At 37.3% G+C, this 24,462-nt stretch overlaps 1 protein-coding gene across 5 annotated transcripts; it reads left to right on the forward strand.

The window, feature by feature from the left end:
- Positions 1-2,499: 2,499 nt before the first annotated feature.
- On the forward strand, positions 2,500-19,832 carry gk (glycerol kinase). Of its 5 annotated transcripts, none has more exons than XM_059554107.1 (21): positions 2,500-2,730; positions 5,136-5,209; positions 5,732-5,838; positions 5,928-6,005; positions 8,497-8,576; positions 8,877-9,014; positions 9,475-9,584; positions 10,523-10,589; positions 10,885-10,902; positions 11,534-11,569; positions 11,775-11,842; positions 11,987-12,029; positions 12,121-12,201; positions 12,408-12,486; positions 12,583-12,679; positions 12,931-13,015; positions 13,370-13,490; positions 13,616-13,759; positions 17,717-17,803; positions 18,377-18,463; positions 19,028-19,832. In XM_059554107.1, exons 1-21 carry the CDS (start codon positions 2,638-2,640, stop codon positions 19,039-19,041), a joined length of 1,707 nt encoding a protein of 568 aa, XP_059410090.1. In that variant the 5' UTR covers positions 2,500-2,637; the 3' UTR covers positions 19,042-19,832. The 5 variants fall into 5 exon arrangements, with proteins under 5 accessions (XP_059410090.1, XP_059410091.1, XP_059410093.1 ...); XM_059554108.1 differs by having other exon boundaries at positions 19,031-19,832; XM_059554110.1 differs by lacking the exon at positions 18,377-18,463.
- Positions 19,833-24,462: the final 4,630 nt, after the last annotated feature.

The following is a 24,462-nucleotide window of genomic DNA, read 5'->3' on the forward strand; positions in this document are numbered from 1 at the left end:
TGGGAAAAAGTGCAAGTGCAACAACTGAGATTGATGTTTTGGGTGATTTTGCTTTTTGTTTTCTCAAGAACTCTACCGTAAAAGGCATTGAAGATTAATACAGTGGTAGTCAGGGTCACTCTGAATACATATGACTTGAAAGTATGAGCAAACCTATAAAGGAACGTTTTTTATGAATGATGGAATATGGGAAAAAGTGCAAGTGCAACAATTGAGTTTAATGTTTTGGGTGATTTTGCTTTTAGTTTTCTCAAAAACTATAGAATAAAATGCCTTGAAAATTAATACAGTGATAGTCATGGTCACTCTGAATACATATGACTTGGAAGCATGAGCAAACCTATAAAGGAACCCTTTTCATGAATGTTGGAAAATGGGACACCATGCAATTGCTAGGATGCATTTTGTTGTTTTAGGTGATTTTGCTTTTAAATTTCTGAAAAACCATACAGTAAAATGTCTGAAAAATGAATAAAGTGATGGTCAGACTCACGCTGAATACATGTGATTTGAAAGAATGAGCTAACCTATAAAGGAACCCTTTTTATGAATGTTGGAATATGGGAAAAAGAGCAAGTGCAACAATTGAGTTTGATGTTTTGGGTGAGTTTGCATTTAAATTTCTCAAAAACCATAGAGTAAAATACCTTAAAAATGAATACAGTGATTGTCAGTGGCACTCTGAATACATATAACTTGATAGAATGAGCTAACCTATAAAGGAAACCTTTTTATGAATGTTGGAATTGTGAAAAAGTACAAGTACAACAATTGAGTTTGATGTTTTGGGTGATTCTGCTTTTATTTTTTTCCCAAAACTATACATTAAAATGCCTTGAAAATGAATACAGTGAAAGTCAGGGTCACTCTGAATACATATGATTTGAAAGAATTAGCTAACATAGAAAGGAACACTTATGTATGTAGGAAACTGGGACAGTGCAATTGCTAGGATGAATTTTATTTTGTTAAACACAAACATATATATATATATATATATATATTTACACATACACATACACATACACTTAAACATTAAATAAGAAAATAATGAATGAAAATCATTAATCTTATCATTTATAATCATTAATAAACGATTTATAATAATTAATGTACAATACAAACGTTTATATACAAAAATTAAGTATTCAAAAACGAAAATTTTCAAATTATTTAAAATAATCAAAAGTATAAAAGGAAACCTGTGTACGACAGCTTCTTTTCATGCATTTTGACTGCTTTCAGCACCCGTACCGTAAGTGCATGATTACACGCGCAAGCGAAAAAAAAGTGCGGCTGGCTTGACCGTGTATTTTCAAAGCGCGGCTGGCTTGACCGCAGTCACCCGGGACCAATGGTAGCATCGCGGCTTGTTGAACCATTGGCATATGCGTTGGCTTTGAAGTGGCACTGCACAGACCAATCGGTGTATGACATCAAAGTATCGCGAGAGTGATTCAAAAGCACAAGGAGTCGTCTGCTCTCTAAGCTCTTGTAGTTCTTTGATGTCACACACTGATCGGTCTGATGGTGATGATCCGCTTCAAGTCGAACAAGCCTAATGATTCAATGAACCATTCATAAAGAACCATTTACTTCACTCCTGAACGAATCAGCAATTTGAACGAATAAAATTAATGAATAAATGACTCGATGACCTTATCATTCAGACATTTACCACCACCTACTGGCAGTTTTAGTTTATTATTTAGAGTATCATTTAATTAAATAAATAATTTCATATTTTCATAGTAATAATAATACAATTAAGAAAATAAATGATTAAAGTTATTGTTCACCCAACCAAAAATGACAATTCTGTCATCATTTACTCACATGGTCCAAAAGAGTAGGCTATATTTTTTTAATTTTATCAAACAAAATATTTCTTGCTGAACTTACTTTTTGTAATCTCTGTTTAATGCTTTACACAACAATAAATTTAAATTGTCTTTTGATATATACAAATTTGATGTGCGATTAATGAATCACTACATCATGTACTTATTTAGATTTAAAAGCCCTAATGTACTTATTTAGATTTAAAAGCCCTAATATATATATATTAGGGCTTTTAAATCTAAATAAGTACATGATGTAGTGATTCATTAATCGCACATCAAATTTGGAGAAATTATATATAAAATTTGAAAACATAGAGCAGAGTTGCTATTGGTAGCCAGTGCAAATTGATAAGCTGAGGTGTGACGTATTCATTTCGCCTCGTTAAAAATTATTCTTGTTGCCGCGTTGTGGATTAATTGCAAAGGTTTGATAGAACTGGATGGAAGACCTGCCAAGTGAACATTCCAATTGTCCAGCCGGGACAGAACAACAGCTTGAACAAGGAGTTGTAAAGCTTATATCACATTACATAATTTATTGCATCTTGTACAAGTTTTATTACAAATTGTATTATATTTCTCTATAATGAAAAGTTTAAACTTCAAAGTTTAGATTCCAGCGTGTGACACCTTTGGTAAATAGTGTATGGGGCGTGTGTTTACGTCATCACGTTCCGCTGCGCGTACTCGCAGACGTCAAAGCGGGAGTAAGGGCGGGCTCGGAGCGCATAGCAGTGAGGCCAGCCAGCGTCCAGTCTTAAATTTCTGGCTGCTGTGGTCCTCCACTTATTCAATGAACGGCACAATGGCTGCATCTTCGAACAGGATCATGCTGGGCCCACTCGTAGCCGCTATCGACCAAGGCACGAGTTCCACGCGCTTTCTGGTAAGTCTCATCTTGAGGACTGTCATCGTCGTGGTAGGGCTAAATTGGCTCGCATACAGATTGTAGAGTCCTCTCCGTGCCCTTGCCAACATGTGCTGGTAAATATGTCGGAGCCGGTTCAGATGGACTTCGGTCATGCCAGTTAACGTTACCCACGTGGATTGCGTCTAGTTTCTGAATCGTTAGCTCAATCCCAGTCCTTCTAACGTTAGTTGGTTTTCTGTTTGCTCGGTGCTGAAGAATCTGCACTGAGAATCTGCTCAGAATCTTTGCAATTAATCTTGCTTATAATTTTCGTTTTACCCAGTTACACAATCTTTGGATTTGAGCAGCATTACAAAGTCCAAATGTTTGCTTAAAACACACATTAAATTCCCACAATGATGGCAGCTGTATATGGAAGCATATGGGTAGCAATATTCAATTTGGAATGTAATATGCAAAATGACAATGCAATATGTAAAATGGCAATGCATTTCTGTATTTACATTTACATTTTCCAATACATTTGTGCAACGTTTGGTGCAAAATGAAAATTAAATTACATAATTTTCATTTGCCATTTCATACACCAGTTTTAATATGTAAAATGAATACTAATTTTAACACTTTATAAGTTGCAAAATTAAAATTAAAATGTATTACAAAAATGATTATATATCTATAACATGTTCAAGCAAAAACAGTGGCAAAATTATCATTTAAATGCTATTTTTCTTAAATGCATTAACACTCACAGTCAAAACACTTATGATTGCATTTTCATTCAATGTCCCGCAATGAATGTTGCAAAATTCAATGTGCACATTGAAAATGCATTCCAAGCCGATCACGTCTTCGCCCCCTCGCGCCATGTCAATCACTGCGTGAACAAGGCGGGGCTTGCAGAAGATCAGAGACTCAAATCTCAAGAAGAGGATTCAAGTGAGACAACATGGACAAGACAGTTGGTCCGTGTACGTTTTGATCATTTCGGTTTATGGCTTCAATATTTCATTCGCACTTGTGGGCGGAGCTGAAACGCTGCTTTCATCTGATTGGTCGAATCGCTCCACCTTCAGCTCGGTCTTTTCATTCTTTCTGGCAGAATAAGAGTCAGTACGAGTGAAGCACTGTAATGTCTGAAACCACTGCTCACTGTTAATTAGCATAATATTTGAATCCGATGTAGCTGTGCACATAATTCGTAAATAGCATTTAAATGATAATTTTGCCACAGTTTTTGCTTGAACATGTTATACATATCTAATCATTTCTGTAATAGGCTACATTTTCATTTTAATTTTGCAACTTATAAAGCGTTAAAATCAGTTTTCATTTTACATATTAAAACTGGTGTATGAAATGGCAAATAAAAATTATGTAATTTAATTTTCATTTTCATTTTGCACCAAACGTTGCACAAATGTATTGGAAAATGTAAATAAAGAAATGCATTGTCATTTTACATATTGCATTGTCATTTTGCATATTACATCCCAAATTGAATATTGCTACCCATACATTTCCATAGCTGTAATCATGGTGTTTTGTGTGAACATCCGTGAACTTTTTTTTTTAAGGAGTTTTATCCAAAAAGTCTGTGAGAGACGGGGGTCTAGCTGTTTTTTTTATTCTATTCGTGCCTTGTGTGGATCTCTGCTGGTCTAAAAAAAATTTATTCAACATTTAACAAATTAGACAAGAATGAAATACTAAGCAATGTGATCATAATGTACAGTAAAGTTATTTCTATATTCTAGTATTTGGCATTAGAGATATTCAAGCCTTTTTTTAAGGATTTAAAAAGTAGTGGCGATCTGTTGGAAATTCATTGTGTTCCTTAAATTTTCTTAAGTCTTAAATTTAACTGCAGAAACCCTGCTTGTGGTGCTCTGTAAGAAATGTCACTGTAGGCTATTGTGGGCTGTATGTGTTAGATCTGACAAGGTTGTGGCACTAAAAGTGGACAATTCATTATCATTTCTTTGTGTGTCCAGTAGAAGAGGTTTGTGTTTAAAGAGGGTGTGCTTGTAATTCTTGGGCCTGACAAAGAAACATTCCTCATATTGTTAAAATGTTGTGGCCAGAATTGTTACTCAACAGAAAAGCTTAAAATGAGGTCAAATACTGGGATTAATGGCCTTTGCAAATAATTTCTGGAAATTTCAGTTTTAAACATCAGTGACAAATCACTGCAATACCACGCTGAATTGCAGCAGGTACAAGTCAGAGAAACACATCTCTGGTGTTTCTTTCTGAAAGATGATTTTTTTTTTTTTTTTTTTACTTTGACTTGTGTCTTCTAATATTAAATGTTGAATTTGGACAGATTGGAGTCTTATCAAAATTAACTCTCATATGATCAAATACCAAAAACATATATTTTTTAATAACTTAAAAATTCTTTGTTTTTTTAATTGTAGGTTTTCAATGCAAAAACAGCAGAGCTTCTCAGTCACCATCAGGTTGAGATTAAACAGAGCTTTCCTAAAGAGGGGTGAGTATTGTGTCCTTTGTGTTGACACACTGGTTCAATGGGGCAATGGATTATGCAATATAGTAGAAGTACAATTTGTGATTCAAATCATAAGTTCACTATTGGTTCATACTGTTATTCTGGATGAGCTGAATAGGATTTTTTCCTTTCACATTGATGGCAAAGATGTCAGCTGTGTTATGCACAGTGTGCTATATTTAAGAATCATGCAAATTTCATATGGCTGGCTGGAAGTGAGAACCAGGGTTATATTTGTATCACTGAGATCCTGTTATATTTTTTAATTTAATATTTTCTGTTTTAATTTTAATTAGAGTTGTAGTCATGTAATGTGTGTTTGTCACATTTCTTAGTTGTTGTTTTTTAATGTTTATATACATTTTTATTTTCTATTTTGAAGTACATTAGTTAAACAAAAAAAAGAGAGAAATATTGTATAATATAAAGTTTTTAGGTATTTCTTTATGTATGTTTAAGTTAACTATAGTAACCTGTTAAAAATGATATATTGTCTTCCCTCAGCTGGGTTGAGGAGGATCCAAAAGAGATTCTTCAGTCTGTGTATGAGTGCATGGACCGAACCTGTGAGAAACTAACCCAGCTCAACATTGACATCTCGAACATTAAAGGTAACAAGACAACTTATTTCTCCACTCGCCTGCTATTACGTGCTCATGGTTGTTTATTTTTATTTCTTCATGTTTTAATCGGTCTGCAGCTATTGGTGTGACCAATCAGAGGGAAACCACCCTTGTTTGGGACAAGGAAACAGGAGAACCACTTTATAATGCTATAGGTAAATATTATTACCTTCATATTATATATGCCTGGGGTGGACTGGCCATCTGGAGCACTGGGAGTTTCCCGGTGGGCAGTTGGACAATGGGGAAAATTTTAATTATAGTAAATTTATGTATTCTTCATCGGCCCACTTGAGTTAAAATTATTAATCCAATTAACTTTCTCAGACTCCGATAGCAGTGTAACAGTGCTCGGCAATGACAAAATGATTGAAATGGCCAATCAAATCATAGGAGGTGAGATTGAAATTGTTCATATAAGCTGAGCAGGAATTCTGTCACAGTGCTGTTTAACACTTGAAGAATGTTCAGTCGCTAAACTAGGGAATGAACTTGCGCTCCCTGGGCGGTTCAGCGCAAAAAAGGAGGCGTGTTCCGGCGCAAACGTTCCTTGATGCTATTTTGCAGGTTTAGAAAACAATTGCTCCACTAACCAGGAAAAAATAGTTTAAAGTCAGTGGCGCGTTGCGCATGTTATTCATATGCTATTTTAAGGGCGCATGCTTGGCCATAATCAATGTAGCGTGTGCACAACGCGTACGATTCTCTCATCTACACAGAAGCAGCAGTTATCATTTTTGCAAATCATACATTATTACGATAGATAGATAGATAGATAGATAGATAGATAGATAGATAGATAGATAGACAATTTATTATAAAAGCATACATCTAGCTTACACATTTACCCAAATGATAATACGCCTTTTTAACCGAAGTTATTTTGGGTGGGTTTCTCCATCCCCAACGTCCCTGACGAGAGCGTTGCTCTCCTTGGCTGTGAACCGCTCCTGGCGCGCGTCTGGCAAATCCGCCGTTATAATAGGAATCCGCTTTAGAACAAGCGCGCCTGCTCTTAAAGGGAATGTGAGATGATGCTCTGATTGGTTTATTTCACGTAACGCCCAAACCACACCTATGAATAATGAAGCTACTTCAGACCAACCCATTTTAGATTTGCGCCTGGCGCAAGAGCCGTTTATCCCGCCGGGAAAATAGCAACAGCGCCGAGACCCGCCCACAAAGTTACTTGCGCTTTGCGCTTTGACACTTGTGTTTCAGATCGTTAAAATAGGGCCCATTGTGTGTAATGAGCAATGAACTGGATAGTGAATGTGAAAAGTGTTTGCATGTTGTGAATGTTACTTGTCTTTTGTGGTAGCCTTTTGGTGACTTCACTTGTCTAAGAAAACGATTCATTAAACTCAAAGTAGGAGAGTTCTCATCTTTAGACTTGGCTTTCACTCAAAGTGTGTCGTTGTTTGGACTGTCATGTGTTAACATAAAAATATTGTTTGTTTGCAATTAGTTCGCATGCATTATTTTATTGGAAATAAGTGTTCTTTATTATATATATATATATATACATATAATTATGAAAAGAGTAGAGGTGTGACCTCGGCATCCTGGCTAAATTCGCCCATTGGCCTCCTAACAATCCCCATATCTGCTGATTGGCTTCATCACTCTGTCTCCTCTCCACCAGTAAGCTGGTGTGTGCTGGGCGTTCTGGCGCAATATGGCCGCCGTCGCATCGTCCAGGTGGATGCTGCACACTGGTGGTGGATGAGGAGATACCCCCCTGACAATGTAAAGCGCTTTGAGTGGCTAGAAAAGCGCTATATAAATGTAATGAATTATTATTATTATTATTATTATTATTATTATTGTATGTTTGCAATTAGTTTGCATACATTATTTTATTGGAAAAGTGTTCTTTAACTGTTTACAGCCTTAGTTCTCTCTCTTGGACAAGACAAATTAAAGTGTCATCTTTGGGTAAAGTCCAGGGTTCATGAACTGCAGCCATTTGATTTTGGGTTTGTCCTTTTCAGGTCTGTGTTTAAAAGCAAGCATCCAGTTAAAGGGTTAATTAGCCTAAAAATGATAAATATGCCATCATTTACCCACCCTTAAATAATTTCAAACCCATTTGGCCCAGTTTTTTCATAAAATATAAAAATAATTTTTACACCGTCAAACACAATAATCCTGTTCCATAGGAGATAGTGAGTAGGGACTTTTTAAAGCTCCAACAAAGAACAAATTACCACAAGAAAAGCACCGTAATGACACCGTAATGAGTTCACATGACTTCTGCACTATATTCATATAATCTTTTTTTATGGCGTAATTCAACTTTAGCAACCCTGTATAGAAAAGAGCAGAGCAAACATTTGTCATGTACATCAGAAAAGAATAGGTGAATTAAAATTTAAAGTAGTATGTCAGTCATTCATGGTAATTGGCATAAAAAAAGTGTTTTTATTTCAATTAAAACATTTTAGTAAGTGATGTCAAAAACACATAATGAGCTGGAGTGTCATGGTGTTGTGGGCCACTCTATGCCAGAAAGTCCCGGGCAACTTTTTAGTCCCAAGTCCACCCCTGCATATGACCATTGTTTAGTATATGAGTAATGATATCTTCTGCTTTACAGTCAAGAATTAAATAACCAAATAATTTCTGATTTGCTTGGATGTTTAGTTTGGCTTGATCTGCGGACCCAGTCAACAGTAGAAAGGCTCATCAACAAAACTCCAGGCAGAAACAAAAACCATCTCAAGGTGAGAGTGCCATTGTCTCCTTGTAAATAAGACTGACATGATCTTGAACAGTTACATCCACAATCCATTATTATGTTAAACAGGTTTCAATATGTCAGATAGGAAGTCTACAGGAAATGAAAATTGAAGTTTTGACTGAAGTCTTTTAATCTTGTCCCACCCAAATTTTTTATTTAAACAGAAATATATTCAAACATAGAGGAAACATTGCACTTATCAGTCCACTTCGAACTGCACTTGGGTTATTTTTTATTTCTGTTCCTGTACACAAAGTTTTTGTACTTCTCTTGCTTCATACAGCACAAGACTGGCCTACCCATCAGCACATACTTCAGTGCAGTGAAGTTACGCTGGCTGATGGATAATGTTAAAAAAGTACATGAAGCTGTGCTCTCTCACAGGGCCATGTTTGGAACAGTGGACTCCTGGCTTATCTGGGTAAGAGCAGTGCCAGTGAGGTTTCTCTTCTGCATCTCTATAGTGTTTGTGTATATGTTTTTGAAGTTTAATGGTAAAAGAAGAAATCAGTGCACGATTAAGGAACATTCCAAGGTTTTAGACTGCTTAATGATTACACTTATCCTTGTAGATACTCAAAAATAAACTCAAGCACTTGGTCTTGGATTGAAGTCAGATGCTGTAATGGTTTACAACCACATTTTTGAATACATTTTGCATGTATTCTTAATCAAGCAAACCTGATTCAGGTCATCAGCTCAGAGGAGATTCTAAGACCTGAAATGGATGTTTAAAAAAAAAAAAAAAGATATGAGAAATGAGCAGAGTTGAGGAGACTCCAGGAACGTTGTTGGGAACCACTGCTCTATTCAGTTTGAAGTGATCATGATGTAAATATTTTAACTTGTCTAAATAATCTGTGATAACCACTAACTTTCAGTGCCTGACGGGGGGGAAAAAGGGAGGTGTTCATTGCACAGATGTAACCAATGCCAGCCGGACAATGCTCTTCAATATTCACACAATGGACTGGGATCCAGAGCTCTGCAAGTAAGTACAAATTTGCATACATACAGTTTTATATACATTTTTATGGCCCAAAGCTTATTTGCATATGTAAATGTCAAAAAGAGTGTTGGATACTCCACCCAAAATATAAAAATGTTATCATAATTTACTCAACCTCATGCCATCCTAGACTTTTTTTCTTCTATGTGACTCAAGTTTACGAATCACTGTCTTCTCAAGCAAACCTATAGGTTTTTGCTTCTGACCAGCTGTCCCTCCAAGGTTTGCTTGACATAAATGTTAGCATGTTTGTGAAACATGATGTCCAATTATGTTGTGAAATAAAACTGAAAAGTAATGGCATTTCTCACATCAGCTTAAAACACATTTACTTCATGCTTCACAATGTTCTTCTGAACCTGTGTATGACAGTTGGCTGGAAGCAATGGTTAGAAACGTTTGAAATGACACCATTTGAGTCAGAAGACTTGGGTCATATGGATTACCATCATGTTTGTTGAGTGTGGTTTTTGAAGCGTAAACTTTGAGGGTTCATTCACTTGTTTGAGTTCATCTGAATAATTCATACATTTGGAAAGTGATAGTGAGTTAATAATGAGGATTTTCATTTTGGATTTGGAGTATCCCTTTAAGACTGGAATACACTACATAACTTTTTTAATTTACACTGCACATTACACGCTTGACAATTTGTGAATGGTTAAAGAGAAAAACTGACAGACTATCACACACTACCAGATTTTCAAGTTATTTCAAACACAACAAACCCGCTCAGAAAGATGCCCATCATACACTGTGGTTTTATTTATTGATTTATTTTTCTTCCTCCTCTTTATAAAATCTGTCAGTTATGCCTAAAATATCAGAGCAATAATCTGGGCAAAAGATGTGTAGGGTATTCCAGCCTTTACTGTTTTAAAAAATGCATTCATAACGTATATTTCTTACATATATAACAGATATTTTGATATACCAATGGAAATCCTGCCAAAAGTGAGAAGTTCTTCAGAGATTTATGGTTTAATGGTAAGTGTTTGACTCCAAAGAGATAATTTCTTTCTGTACTTCTGTTACATAATGCATTGATAGGATTCTGTTGTGAAAAATTGATGAGAGAAATGCTCTTTGCCCCAGAGCAGTGTCTGTCAAACAGTAACTGTTAATTCTTTAACTGTACATACACAATCCACAACTCCAATAACATCTTTACATCCAAAGTTGAATTTTGCTGTGGAGCAGTCATTTAACCCTTTGGAGATTTTAGTGTGTCTTTATCATGATTATATTTTGTGTCCTGTGATCTCTTTGGGCTGACTGATAGAAAATCAGCTCTAATCTGGTGAGTATCTCTAGCTGTCATGTCTGGCCAAACTTTGCTGTCATGTCATCACAGAAGTTGGTGCATTTCCAATATGGAGCAAAAACATTTTTTTTTAATATATATTTTTATTGTAAGTGAATTTGATATATTCCAGAGTTAAGGTCTTATTGGAAATGTACCGGATGGTGATCTTTTCATTGTGTTTTGGCTTGTCGCCCAATGCACTGCCTGTCCTTTCCAACAGCTCTTGGATTTTAGGAACTTTTTCCTGTAGTTTTCTGGTTATGGTCCTTTTCTTTGTTCCCTTTTTCTTTATTCATTCACTATGGCTGAACCCGCACCATCTTGAGTTGCAGTGATGGAAATCAAGCATATTTTCACAGTTTTTAACATGCTTGGTCAATGATTCTTCTTTTTTTGTTGAGATTGTTTAGAGCAGATACTTGCAGCATACAGCGGCAGATGATTTGCCAAAGATGTTCATGTCCGCTACAGTATTCGAATTTATAATTATTAATCTGACTCGAGTGTTTGAGTTCTGGTTTAAAGCAGGGGGCTGTACAATGCATGTTAATTATTACATTTATTTGTATATTAGTAAATTCTTCCCTTAATGATTTACTTTTTACATTTATTTTTTTCCTTGCAGAAATCTGGCCCTTTAACTGGTGTCCCCATATCAGGGGTAAGATTATTAGATATTTTTTTTTAGAAAGATAACATTGTCTTGCGCTCTTGCTTCCTAAATTGTGTTTGTGTAAATATAATTATTTTGAGTTGGACAATTAAAATCATAATGCATATAAAATAGTGTTTTCAGAATCTCACAAATACAGAAATTCACAAATACTTTCTGATGTCCTTTAAAGTGACTTTACATCTGTTTACAGTGTCTTGGTGACCAGTCTGCTGCGCTGGTGGGACAGATGTGTTTCAAGGATGGACAAGCCAAAAATACGTATGATTTTGTTTTGTTAATCTGTCTTTATTTCAGTTCTTCATAGCCTAATTTGTCAACATGCAAAAATGCGCACTTGGACTAAATGAAAATACATTTGATCACAATGTGTGACCTACTTAATTTTTTTTTTTACATTTTCAGTTATGGTACTGGTTGTTTCCTGCTTAAAAATGTAGGAACAAAGGTATTCAACATACTTTAAGCCTCAAAAATACATTTTTTTTTAAAAATTTAATCTACATTGGATTTAAATTTTTTTTTTATATATCTTAAAGCCTGTAATGTCGGACCATGGACTCCTGACAACGATCGCATATAAACTAGGGCGTGACAAGCCAGCCTGCTATGCACTAGAGGTAATGTTGAATGTTGACATTGTTGATTACATTATTATTTTCCTGGCAGATTATTTCTTACCAAAGCAATGCACATGTTTTGTTTCTGTGGCAGCTATTTAATTCTACTCTCAAAAACATAGAAGCCTATTCATTTTTGATAATTACTTTGCGATTTACAGTAGCCAATACTTCACTCTTGCTCAACTGGAGTTTTTCATCTCTAGGGTTCAGTTGCCATTGCAGGAGCAGTTGTGCGTTGGCTGATGGATAATCTCGGAATTATCCAAACCTCTACAGAACTAGGTGTGTTTGTGTAAAGGTTCTATTTTTACCCTTATGCAAGAGTATTTAACCCAGTTTTGGAATATTTCATTTTAAACATTTCACTTTCCACCCCAGAGAAACTAGCTGCTGATGTTGGCACGTCATATGGCTGTTATTTTGTCCCTGCATTCTCTGGATTATATGCGCCATACTGGGAACCAAGTGCTAGAGGGTTAGTGACTGATACATCCATTTGAAAGATCATTTTCAGTTGATGTAAGCAATGTAGAAACACTATAAAGTCTAAGGAGAATGAGCTTTACATTATAGAAAGGCGTTAGAAGCTAAAAATAAAAATAATAATCATAAATAATAATCCTGTTGTGAATTTCATCGTGAATTTATCATTTGAAGTGCAGTTGTTAATACAGGTGAAATGTACAACATTTAACCTTTTTTTTTTCTTTTTTTGGCTTACAACAGAATCATCTGTGGTCTAACACAGTTCACCAATAGGAGTCATTTGGCTTTCGCAGCACTTGAAGCTGTCTGCTTCCAGACACGAGAGGTAGCCTAAGTTTGTGAATTGGCATCTGCATGATTATATGTTCTTATTACGTCGCTCTCTAAAATAATTGATCTTGAATATTAACTGGTGAAGGAATTTTGTGTTCTATTTAAACTAATTAATGGTTAAACTCCAGTCTTTTTCATATTAATTTGTTTTAAAAATAGATGTGTTATAAGCAGGATAATATACATTTAGCTGTCCAGTTAATTTTCTGATCAACCTGTTGAGGTTATTTTGCAGGGTCAGTTTGCTGTATATTATCCCTTACTTATTTTTACAGCCTTAAGGATAGAGGTGCGTTTTTAGAGTATGAACTTTAAGGATGCTAAAGGATGCTCAAATTTGTTTCAGATTCTGGATGCAATGAACCAGGACAGCGGTATTCATCTGTCCCAGCTCCAGGTTGATGGAGGCATGACGTCGAACCGGTTACTGATGCAGCTGCAGGCAGACATACTGTGTATCCCAGTGGGTAAGATACACATTTTCTTCGTTTAAGTCTTTATATAAGGATATACGTAAACACTGGTGTAAATTAAACATTTAGTGGTATTTGCATATGGGTGGATATGTGATATAGTTTGTATTTATTTACAGTAAAGCCATCTATGCCTGAGACCACAGCTCTTGGTGCTGCCATGGCAGCAGGAGCAGCTGAGGGGGTCAGCGTGTGGAGCCTAAACCCAGAAGATCTCACTGAGGTCACTTCAGAAAAATTTGAACCTCAGATCAACCCAGAGGGTAATGGTATCTAAAGTGCACCAATTCAAAACTGATGAAAATTATGGAAGCATACGAGTAGCATTATTCAATTTGGGATGCAATATGTAAAATGACAATGCATTTCTGTATTTACATTTACATTTTCCAATACATTTGTGCAACGTTTGGTGCAAAATGAAAATGAAAATTAAATAACATAATTTTCATTTGCCATTTCATACACCAGTTTTAATATGTAAAATGAATACTAATTGTAACGCTTTATAAGTTGCAAAATTAAAATGAAAATGTATTACAAAAATGATTAGATATGTATAACATGTTCAAGCAAAAACTGTGGCAAAATGATAATTTAAATGCTATTTTTCTTAAATGCATTAACACTCACAGTCAAGACACTTACGATTGCATTTTCATTCAATGTCCCGCAATGAATGTAGCAAAATTCAATGTGCACATTGAAAATGCATTCCGAGCCGATCACGTCTCCGCCCCCTCCCGACACGTCAATCACTGCGTGAACAAGGCGGGGCTTGCAGAAGATCAGAGACTCAAATCTCAAGAAGAGGATTCAAGTGAGAGAACATGGACAAGACAGTTGGTCCGTGTACGTTTTGATCATTTCGGTTTATGGCTTCAATATTTCATTCGCACTTGTGGGCGGAGCTGAAACGCTGCTTTCATCTGATTGGTCAAATCACTCAACCTTCAGCTCGGTCTTTTCATTCTTTCTGGCAGAATAAGAGTCAGTGCGAGTGAAGCACTGTGTGTCTGTCTAATGTCTGAAACCACCGCTCACTGTTAATTAGCATAATATTTGAATCAGATGTAGCTGGGCACATAATTCGTGCTGCTGAGACCTGCAAATTATTTCTAGGTTGTAGTATTGCATGAATATTTTCCCACTGATAAATACAGTGCAAATAGTTCTGTCTCTTTGGATAAAAGTGAAGTGGAAATAATATTCAATAATAGACTGAACAGTTCCATGTCTGTAACATTTACCACTCTCATATTTTAAGTCATAAGGCACTAAGGTATGTGTGTGTGACATTAATAAATAATTGTAAAAATTAATATAGTTACATTTCTAAATAAAAATAGTAAAATTAGCTCTGTGCTGCTCAGTGGTCCTGTAGCCTACCCCAGAGCGCCCTCTCGTGGCTGTAGACGGTAATGTTTTCTCTTGGTTCTGAATAAATGCGACTTATATATGTTTTTTTCCTCGTCATGACTTATTTTTGGACTGATGCAACTTAAACGGGTAACATTATTATTATTATTTATTATGACAGTAATTGACACAGACTAGAACTGTAATGTTTCACCAAATTCAGCTCAGATCTTCAGACTCGTCTGACTTGTGTTGCTGTATAACTGGCCAGACTTACCTTCCCAAAAAAATCATATTTAATTTTATTTCATAAATTTAACTATATTTATTTCCACTTCACTGTTATCCAAGGAGACAGAACTATTTGCACTGTTTTTATCAGTGGGACAATTTTATACAATACAGTATACAACCTAGAAATAATTTAACGGGGTCTCTTGCAAGTCGCAGCAGCACGAATTATGTGCCCAGCTACATCTGATTAAAATGTTATGCTAATTAACAGTGAGTGTAGTTTCAGACATTACAGTGCTTCACTCGCACTGACTCTCATGTTGTGTTCACACCAAACGTGAATAGAGCGTCAAATTCGCCTCTACCGCGTCTAGTTTGCCGCTTGACCATTTTGAGATCATTCGCTTCATTCGCGCGTGAAATTAACTTCACAACATTCGCGTCAACGAATTCGCGTCATGGGGGGGCTTCTGCCAGCTGAGTTCACGCAGCATTTTCAACCGCCATTTTTATTCGGATAATTTTCAAAAGATTACTGTTATTGTCATGAAATGTAGTTTTAAAAGTATTTCAGGCGAGAATGTAGTTGTTTTAAACTCAAATATGCGGTTTATTTATAATGACAGCGTCTATTTAAAAAATGTGTTTCGCCGAGCTCGTAGATGAGCTCCATGCGATCAGCGGGAGCTCAGAGCTCAAGTATCCGCCGAGAGCAGCCTCACCTCGGCTAGACCCTCTGACATTTGCCGTTGGCTCTGATGTCTCTTTAGTGGTTCAAGTTAAAATATAATTTGTTTGGGGTAAAACGAAACGTTTCTTATCTTTGGCCTTTATTCAATTAATCTATTATGTTTTATAGTTTCTATATGTTTATATATGTTTCTAATAAACATAAACAACACTGATTACATTGATTACGTTCTGGGGTACTCTCTAAAATGGCAGAAGATGGTACCTCGAGGAGAAGATTTATTGAAAAAGTTATTATTAGTGGTGGGCCGTTATCGGCGTTAACGTGCTGCGTTAATGTGAGACTCTTATCGGGCGATTAAAAAAAAATATCGCCGTTAATCTATTCTCAAAGTTGTGTTAAGAAGCAAGCTATGATAACTTTCACCATGATATTTTATATAACCGACTGGCTGAGGCCAGCCTAAAAAGATGCTCAGGACAGTTGACGGGCCACTTCTGCGCATCGTCAAGAAAGCTTATCTTTTTCACGTGTTTTTAAGCCTTACCGCTTGTCGATTTAAACATTAAAGCATCCAAAAACAAGACGCGGAAAAGCTGAACAGAGTAGCTGGTTACTTGCGCACTGTGTTCGGTGCGGAGAGAGAGATCGAGAGCCGCGTATCACGGATAGCGACACTGAACCGAGCTCTCTTCTGTGAAGTTCTCCTTGAAGTCCCTCCTGCACCTGAACGAACAAATTCAAATCGCAGTTTGAACAAACAAAAAAATGTGAAAGAGCCCAATTCAGTACTCGCGGTGTTCAGGGCTCACGCAGAGAAAGGCGTCTCAAAACACTTAAACATCGAATTTGCTTATTTTTGCTCTTGTGCCGACCAATACATACAAAATATGTCAAAATATCCACCTTGGAAATTATGCTCAAAAAAACTGTCAGTTATTTCTTAAGTGAAAGTAAACAATTGAGGAAAAAAATGGGATGTGTATTATATTGGATGAGTTCATCGTCTCTTAAAGTGACCGCACCTAATTTAGCTACTGGCTGCTGTAATGTTAATCCAAGAAAATGAAAATCACTCACTGCTCTTGATTGAATTGCTTTGTAGTTTTAACAGTCACACCAAAAATTATTCAGACACCAGATGTAATTTTTGATATATATAGCAAAACTGATATAATGTCAGAAATGTTGAAGGTGCCTGAATAAATGTAGGTTTGATTGTGTATTTCATTTTTACATTGAAGACTATCCAGTGCTATTTTACATTTAATTATTTGCTTGATAAACCCCTTCTCAAAGACTTATTGTTTGTCAATTTTATTTGGATAACACACATATTCTGAATGCCGTCGGCAGAATTCGAATGAGCCATTTTAATCTAGATTAATCTAGATTAATTTCAAGATCACAGTGAGATTAATCTAGATTAAAAGAAATGAATGTATGCCCACCACTAGTTATTATAATTGCTTTCTTTGCACACAAAAAGTATTCTTGCTACTACTTTGCGCTAAATTGGGGTTCAATTGTAATTTTACAATGATGCTTTTGAATCGAAACAATAGTTCCCTATGGGGCTATATTAACACCAGGCGTAATACTTCCTGTTTGTCAATTTTTTCCTCTGTTGCTCCACGATGAAACGGTCCGTCCAATCAGATTTGAGCTTAGATCACATGCCTAGAGCAGCTGCTGTTGCACAAAAGGGTAAGAGTAGTGGTGGTGTAGTTTCAAAAACCAGTGTAAACAAGAAGAGTATCCCGGTAGAGAGAAGAGAGTGGATGACAAGCTCCAGTTATCTCTGGTATCTGAGAATAGATTTATTCTCACATGTGCTTAATATAAATTCTATAAAAATAACCTACTAAGTGTGAACACACCGTAAATAAAGGTCCAGTTGAAAATTAAATTTATTTTATTTTTTTTCTCTTTGCAGAGAGTGAACTGCGATACGCTCGCTGGAAGAAGGCTGTTCAGAGGGCTATGAACTGGGAAACCACAGAACCAGTCAACAATGGAAATGGTGTGTTTTATTTATTTACATTTTTTTTTAACTCCACTAACCAATCAGTCAACTAATCAGAAACGCCTTATAAAAATGCAAATAATAAAAAAAATTGATTAAAATTAGTTTTTTTTTTTATTTATTTTTTTCTGGAAGATCTGAACCTCTTTCCTCATGTTTGTTCCATTTCCAAAAAAACTAACAAAATAACAAAACAAAAAAAAAACATTTCAACCAGGCCCACAAAAGTAGTCAAAGACTAAGGTCGGTTTGTAGTAATCAATAACCAGAGGTATTGACCAAGAATGTACAAAGTCAGGGGGAATGGATGTTTTGCAAGAGTTTTTTTTTTTTTTTTTTTTTTTTTTTTTTTTAGGGAGGTACAAAGTCCTGTTTCTGTTTTTTTTTTTTTCTGCAAAGTTATTGATTATCTGGTTCAGTTAGAACTAAACTTTGAAGTAAATTAAATCTCCAGGAGCAGAAATTTAATTTTATTTGGTTTGACAAAATCAGTATTTACTTAATTGTCCCACTTGTTTTCTCTCTTCACTGTCTTGCGTGACATGGACCTGTGTTCTGGACAACCAACAGAGGAGACTAGTATCTTCAGTAGTGTTCCCTTGGGCTTTTACATTCTCGGTAGCATGTTTATGTTAATTGGAGCAAAGTACATTGCAGGTCAGTGTGAGAGTGAGTGAATGAGAGATGGCGAAAGAGCCCGATGCATGTTTTGTATGTGTGTCCTTTAAGTTCACTGGCCTGGGAGAAAGTGGTGAACATGAGTGTATAATGACCACTCATTAGTTTTCTTTTAGTAGTGTGAATGAATGGCATAGAATAGCATTTCATCTGAGTCTATGAGAAGGAAATTGTAGAACAGGTCCCATTCATGTGTGATGGGATTTAATTGAAAAACAAAAATCCACAGTTCCCAATTTTTGATCAATTGGAGAGTGCTGTGTTAATGATGGATTTAAACAAAAGGCTTGGTTTGGTGAAAATAATGGGGGGAAAAAGGTACCTGTTCTAAGAATCTCCCTCTCTGCCCCAAACTTTGCTTTTGCTGTCACTTCTATTCAGTGTTGATTTTCCCTTCTTCACAGTCTCCTCTTCTGTTCTCTTCCAGTGTCACGCTATCTCAAACATTTGTGTGCATGCTGAAAACATCTCTGCTCATCAGCTGAGCAAACATCTAGTTTTAGCTGTTTTAACTTTTCTTTTTTTTTTTCTCTCTCACTAAAGCAGGGCAGAAGTAGACTTGAACCTTACTGCACTTCAGAAGATGGAAAATTAAGTCATTAGGTCCATGGCTTACCCCTTCAAAATCAAGATGTGCTGTTGTGGCCTTGGCAAAAGACATTCCAACTGAAAGAGTTGTTAATGCTTTCTGCAGAAATGGTACCATAAAATGATAAATTAAGACCTTTCTGGACATGTAGCAGGAGGTTTTATTGACCATATCGGGTCTAATGAAGTCTTCATTACTGTAGTTTCTCCACACTCTTCTCTAGAAGCAGCAGCTTTAACACTGAAGCTGCTGTGGCTTGGTGTTTCTGGTATTTCATGTACAGTACATTCTAATGGAATTGTCAATGATAGTAAGCAACTCTTGGCTGTGCAAAACAGTCATCGTTAAATTTGATATATTTTTATATATATTTAAAGGCACTAACCATCACAGACATCAGCAGATGTGTGTCTATGTACGGTGGTTTTAGTTAGAAGTTTGAAAGAGTGAGACATACTATTAGTACAATTGAGTTACTTCTCAAATCCATTCAGGAGAGTTTTAGTGCACTTTATAATGTATTATGCTGTTATGTGTAACAGCAAGGGAACTGTACAATCTAATGTACATAATGTTGAGATTTGTTTTTCCTCTTTTACAATTTCATATGCCTGTTGAAAATTTTGTTGACAAAAATACTGTGCGTGGAAATCAAGTCAACCTGTCCAAAACACTGTTGGCCCTGCTGATAGAAGTTGCACTACTGTTTAACTTCTGCCTTCTATATGAGAGACTATTAAACAGGAGGTCACTTGAGCATTATTGAGTCAATATCTGAACAATTACTGCGTAACTATATTTGAACAAACATACTTTAAGAATTGTAGAGCACTGTTTTGTCTTATATTTGGTCAAGTCACTGTAATTTAATCTGAAAATTGTGCACGTAAATTACATTACTGTGCAGCTCAAGGAAGTGATGTTAAAATATAAAATTAATTTGTTTAAATATCTAACCTGAACTTGAAAGGAAATAGTTTGCACCTGATTATCTATCATTTTTGATGTCTGTGTAATGAAATATCACAAGTTCCATGACTATTAAGAATTTATGAAATGATGTAAACATAAACAGATGAGTTTATTATTATTATTATTATTATTATTATTTGCTAAATTTAATTAATATAGTTGCCAATTTTGTGGTTTTCTTTAATGCAGAAGTTTGCATTTTAAAAAGGCAATTAGTATTGTGACAAGCACTTGTATAATTTACTCTGAATGGTACTTCCTTGATTTGTCTTTGATTTGTGTCAATGAATACTTGAAATGCAAAATAACTTGATTAACAAAGTAGCCAGTATTAAACTTCAGTAATTCGTTCTCTTTATTGTATGTGGAACTGATTGTTGAATGTGTCATGCTTAAACAAGTTTTATCTGGGTTGTAAATGTTAGCGAGTGATGCTGTGATGTTCATTACCTCATCATTTACATGTCAGTTCTTTCCCCAGGATTTCAAGTAAATTTTCATCACTGAATTTTCTGTTTCTACACTTTTAGTGTACTTCACTGCTTTGAAACTGCTTCTGGGGATTAAAAGAAAAATATGTTTAGTCTGTCAACATGCCAGACATTATATATTGTTCAGTTAAATTCAAGAAACAATTATGTTTCCTTAAAGATAAGATGGACAAAGGTGGACATAGTGCAGGATGGTTTCTTTTCTCCATCTCCGAGATCTCATTATAGTCTTTGATCACTGGTACATTTCAGAGTATTATCTCAATTTACTCCGTTATTTCCCTCGAAACACCATGATACATTACTTAAAAATGACAACAAATACATGTACAGTATTATGTACAGATACCCTTTTTTTTTTTAGTTCAAGCATTTCCATAATCTCTAATATGTAGAAGAAGTCTTTGACTCTCGACCTCATTCTTGTTAAGTACAGCCGCAGTTGTCACAGGAAAAACTTTCACCCTACAAGCACCAATCCAGAATAAGTCAGAAAAATGGAAACTTGTGTGAAAAAAAGGTGAAATCGTGATTGTTACTACCAGTGACGTCACTACCAGTGCAACTATAAATAAGCACCGGTAGAACACATCATCCACTTATTCGACTAAAGCTTGCGTCCAAAGCATGGCAGGGAGCTAGAGGATGCAGTGTCTCGTTCCCTACTCACGGAGCCATGGTTACATTCGTAACCTGAGATGTTCTCTTTCAAGGGAACTTCAAACTGCATCCTATAGGGGGTGCTATGGCAACAGTATACCCACGCCGCCATGCTGAGGGGAGTGCAGGCCAGAATCATGGCGAGCAACAGAGTACCAACTCTACCATTTCCATGGGAGTTGCCCCTGGGACGTTAGATGGCTGTCCATGACATCAACCCTTACAGCCAAAGGCTACATACCCAACTTACCTGTTTAAGTCTCGACCCGGGGTAGAGCTCAAGGCTTGGAATCAAGAAAGATTCCTTTAAAGGGATGCGGCAAAAAGCCTAGCATTTTGTACTAAGTCTTGCCTGTTACACAGGGGCTACCGCTTGCTCTTGCATAAGCTTGCTGAAGGAACGGTCTCAACAGATCCTAGTAGCAACACCCTGTTTAGATAGGTATCCGAGGATACATAGGTAGAGCGGCGCCCAAGATGAACTGGGCTTTTACCAAGAAAACTCAAGAAAGGATACAAGGCAACCGCGCGACACCCTCAACATATAGGATTTTTAGAAAGAATGCAGAGTACTAGCGTGTGAACTTACCACCGTGAAAAAATTTATTTACTTAGTTGAGGGAGCACAACCCAACTCTCATGAGAGAAGGGGCTCAACCTGCAGCATATTCCATGCCGGAACGGCCAGCAGTAGTCTACCTAGCTGAGGGAGCACAACCCCAACTACCAGCTGCTAAACTACCGTGAGAACAGCCCCTGGAGCGAGGAAATCAACTCCTCACAAGGGGAGAGAACTCAGGCGCTTAAGGGGAAGCGCCAGGCACATAATAGCCCTTCATGTTGAGGGAAGCGATGCTTGAAGTGTATTAATAAAAACACTGGTTGAGTGGAGCCCAAGGAAACAAGGTCTAACCATCTCAAAGAAAGGAAACGTAGCTGAGCGCATAACCCTTACCGTACTGGATTTCAGAAAGTGTACAGAGTCTTGTCTGCACACTTACCACTATTGTGGATTTTAGAAAGAGCTCGCGTGCACACTTACCACTTATGTGGATTTTAGAAAGTGTGCAGAGTGTCCAACTTGCACACTCACCACCATATGGTTTTCAGAAAGTACACAGAGCTTAGCATCTGTACTTAAAGCTTCCTAAGCATCGCAGAGGTGCCGAACCGCACGGGAGAGGCAAGCTCAAATTTATAAACCTCTGTCGAGGGGAGCATCACCTGAGACAGTATATACAAGAAGACTTCCTTAACTGCCACCTCCACTTCCCGCTTGAGGCATCAGCAAGAAGGGATAACCAAGCGACTAGGAAGCTCCTCAGGGTGACCTGGCCAGACATCCCAGAAATTCCTTGCAGTGCCGTGCCGGGCCTGATGATCAAGAAGGATCCCGCAAAAACCTATGATCTGGCCGCCTGATACCGGAAGCATGAAGCTGGAATCAGGGCTATCATACCAGCTGGACACAACGCCGACAAGTGTTTAGTAAACATTATGATTGAGCACTGCAAAGAAACTCACACACATAACCACCAGCAATTTAATACATATATATAAGTATATATAGAATGGATCATACTCACCCACCCTGGTTCCCGTGCTGGAGTCCCGCTCAAGAGGAGACCGTTATGCAGGAAGTTCCCACCTAACCTCAGTCAGGTTGAGAGCTGGTGGTTATAGGGGAATTAAATCCCCCAAAGGAAGCAAGCAGATACTCAAGTATCACTCCAATCCGGACGAAAGTGATGACACCTTGTCTGGATCACCTCCCTTTGCCTATCCTCCTTTGACCCACAATTCCTCCTACACCTACCCACAGATGGGGGAGGAGCACGAGCAATGACACTAGCCTTCTGTGCCCGTCTCTGATCCTCAGACCGAGATGGACCAGAACAACATTCTGAGCCCGAATGTTGTTCGGGCTCAGACCTGGCCGCTGAACATGCTTGAACTTCCCTGAGCGTCTCGACCACCGTCTCAATGGAGGTATCGAAATATTCGGAAGGCGAGACCAGAGCAGATACCTCATCCTGAAACCGTTTCTGCGCATCACCTCGATATTGCAGATTCATATGCTGGAATCATTGGATGTGTAAGAAAAACAGCCTTTTCCATTTCTACTTGATCTCAGTAAGGAGATCACAAAGAAATGGAAGGCTCACCTGACCTGGAGGGTTATGGCCAGAAAGATAACGCTCATCGAAACGACCTTGCGTTACCTTCTTAGCACATTTCCACGGCAAGTCCACCCTTCCATAACCTCAACAGCTCGAGGGAAGCAGATATCTGCTCCTCTTTTCTCGAAAAGAGACAACCGAGAGTGGAGACTTATTTTTTAAACGCTGACAAATGCAGGCAAATTGCCCCCACAAGGACATTGCGTGCATGCTCTTAGCCCAAACAACAAACGTCGAGATTGTGTCATCGGGTTGAAAACAACGATGACATGGATTCACACATCCTTTAAATGGTTTGCTAGTGCCTGCTTTACAAGGTTTTTTGTTTTATTAAAAAAAAAATTTTAAGCCGAAGTGCAGCATAAATGAAAATAAATTACTGATAGGGAGAAATTTCCCGTCAGCTCCTTTACATGTTCTCACCGCGACACAACGTGCAGCATGTATTCAGCTCCCGCAGGAGCTAAACATGCTCCACCCACTAGCTAGATTATCACAGAAATAAAGTGCGAGCAAAAACTGCTGCCGCGTATGTTTTGCTGTTCCCGCGAGAGGCAAACGCACTTATGCAAATGTTGCTACAAACTCTGGTAAATAGTAAAATACATCCCCCTCTGAGTCTCGCGAATGCATCACAATGAGCGCACCAGAGCGAATCCAACTCCCTCGAGAGCTGAACGCTTGCTCTTGCTCTTCACTACATACACACACACCCACCACAGTATGCGAGCCGTGTGAACTGCAGGTATCAGAGCAAAGCCTCTGGCGAGAAACATGAAACCCTAGACGCTGTACGCTTCAAGCAAAACCGTCACTGAAGACGAAGAGGACGACGTGTTCTTCCTTGTTCTTATTTATAGTTGCACCAGTAGTGACGTCAGAGGCTGTCGCTGGCCAACTTGTGGGTGTTTTTTCAATGTATGCTTCAGAAACGGGTCACGATGAGGTGTTCCCCATAGCGCCCCCTAGAGGACGCATTTCGAAGTTCCCTTGAAAGGGAACGTATTAGTTTGCTCTTGCAGTAGGCCCTATCTACAGCAGTCACTTGTTATTTTAAGTTATATACATACAGTACGCGTTGTAATT

The sequence above is a fragment of the Carassius carassius genome, chromosome 7 (assembly GCF_963082965.1).
Source record: "Carassius carassius chromosome 7, fCarCar2.1, whole genome shotgun sequence".
NCBI lineage: Eukaryota > Metazoa > Chordata > Actinopteri > Cypriniformes > Cyprinidae > Carassius > Carassius carassius.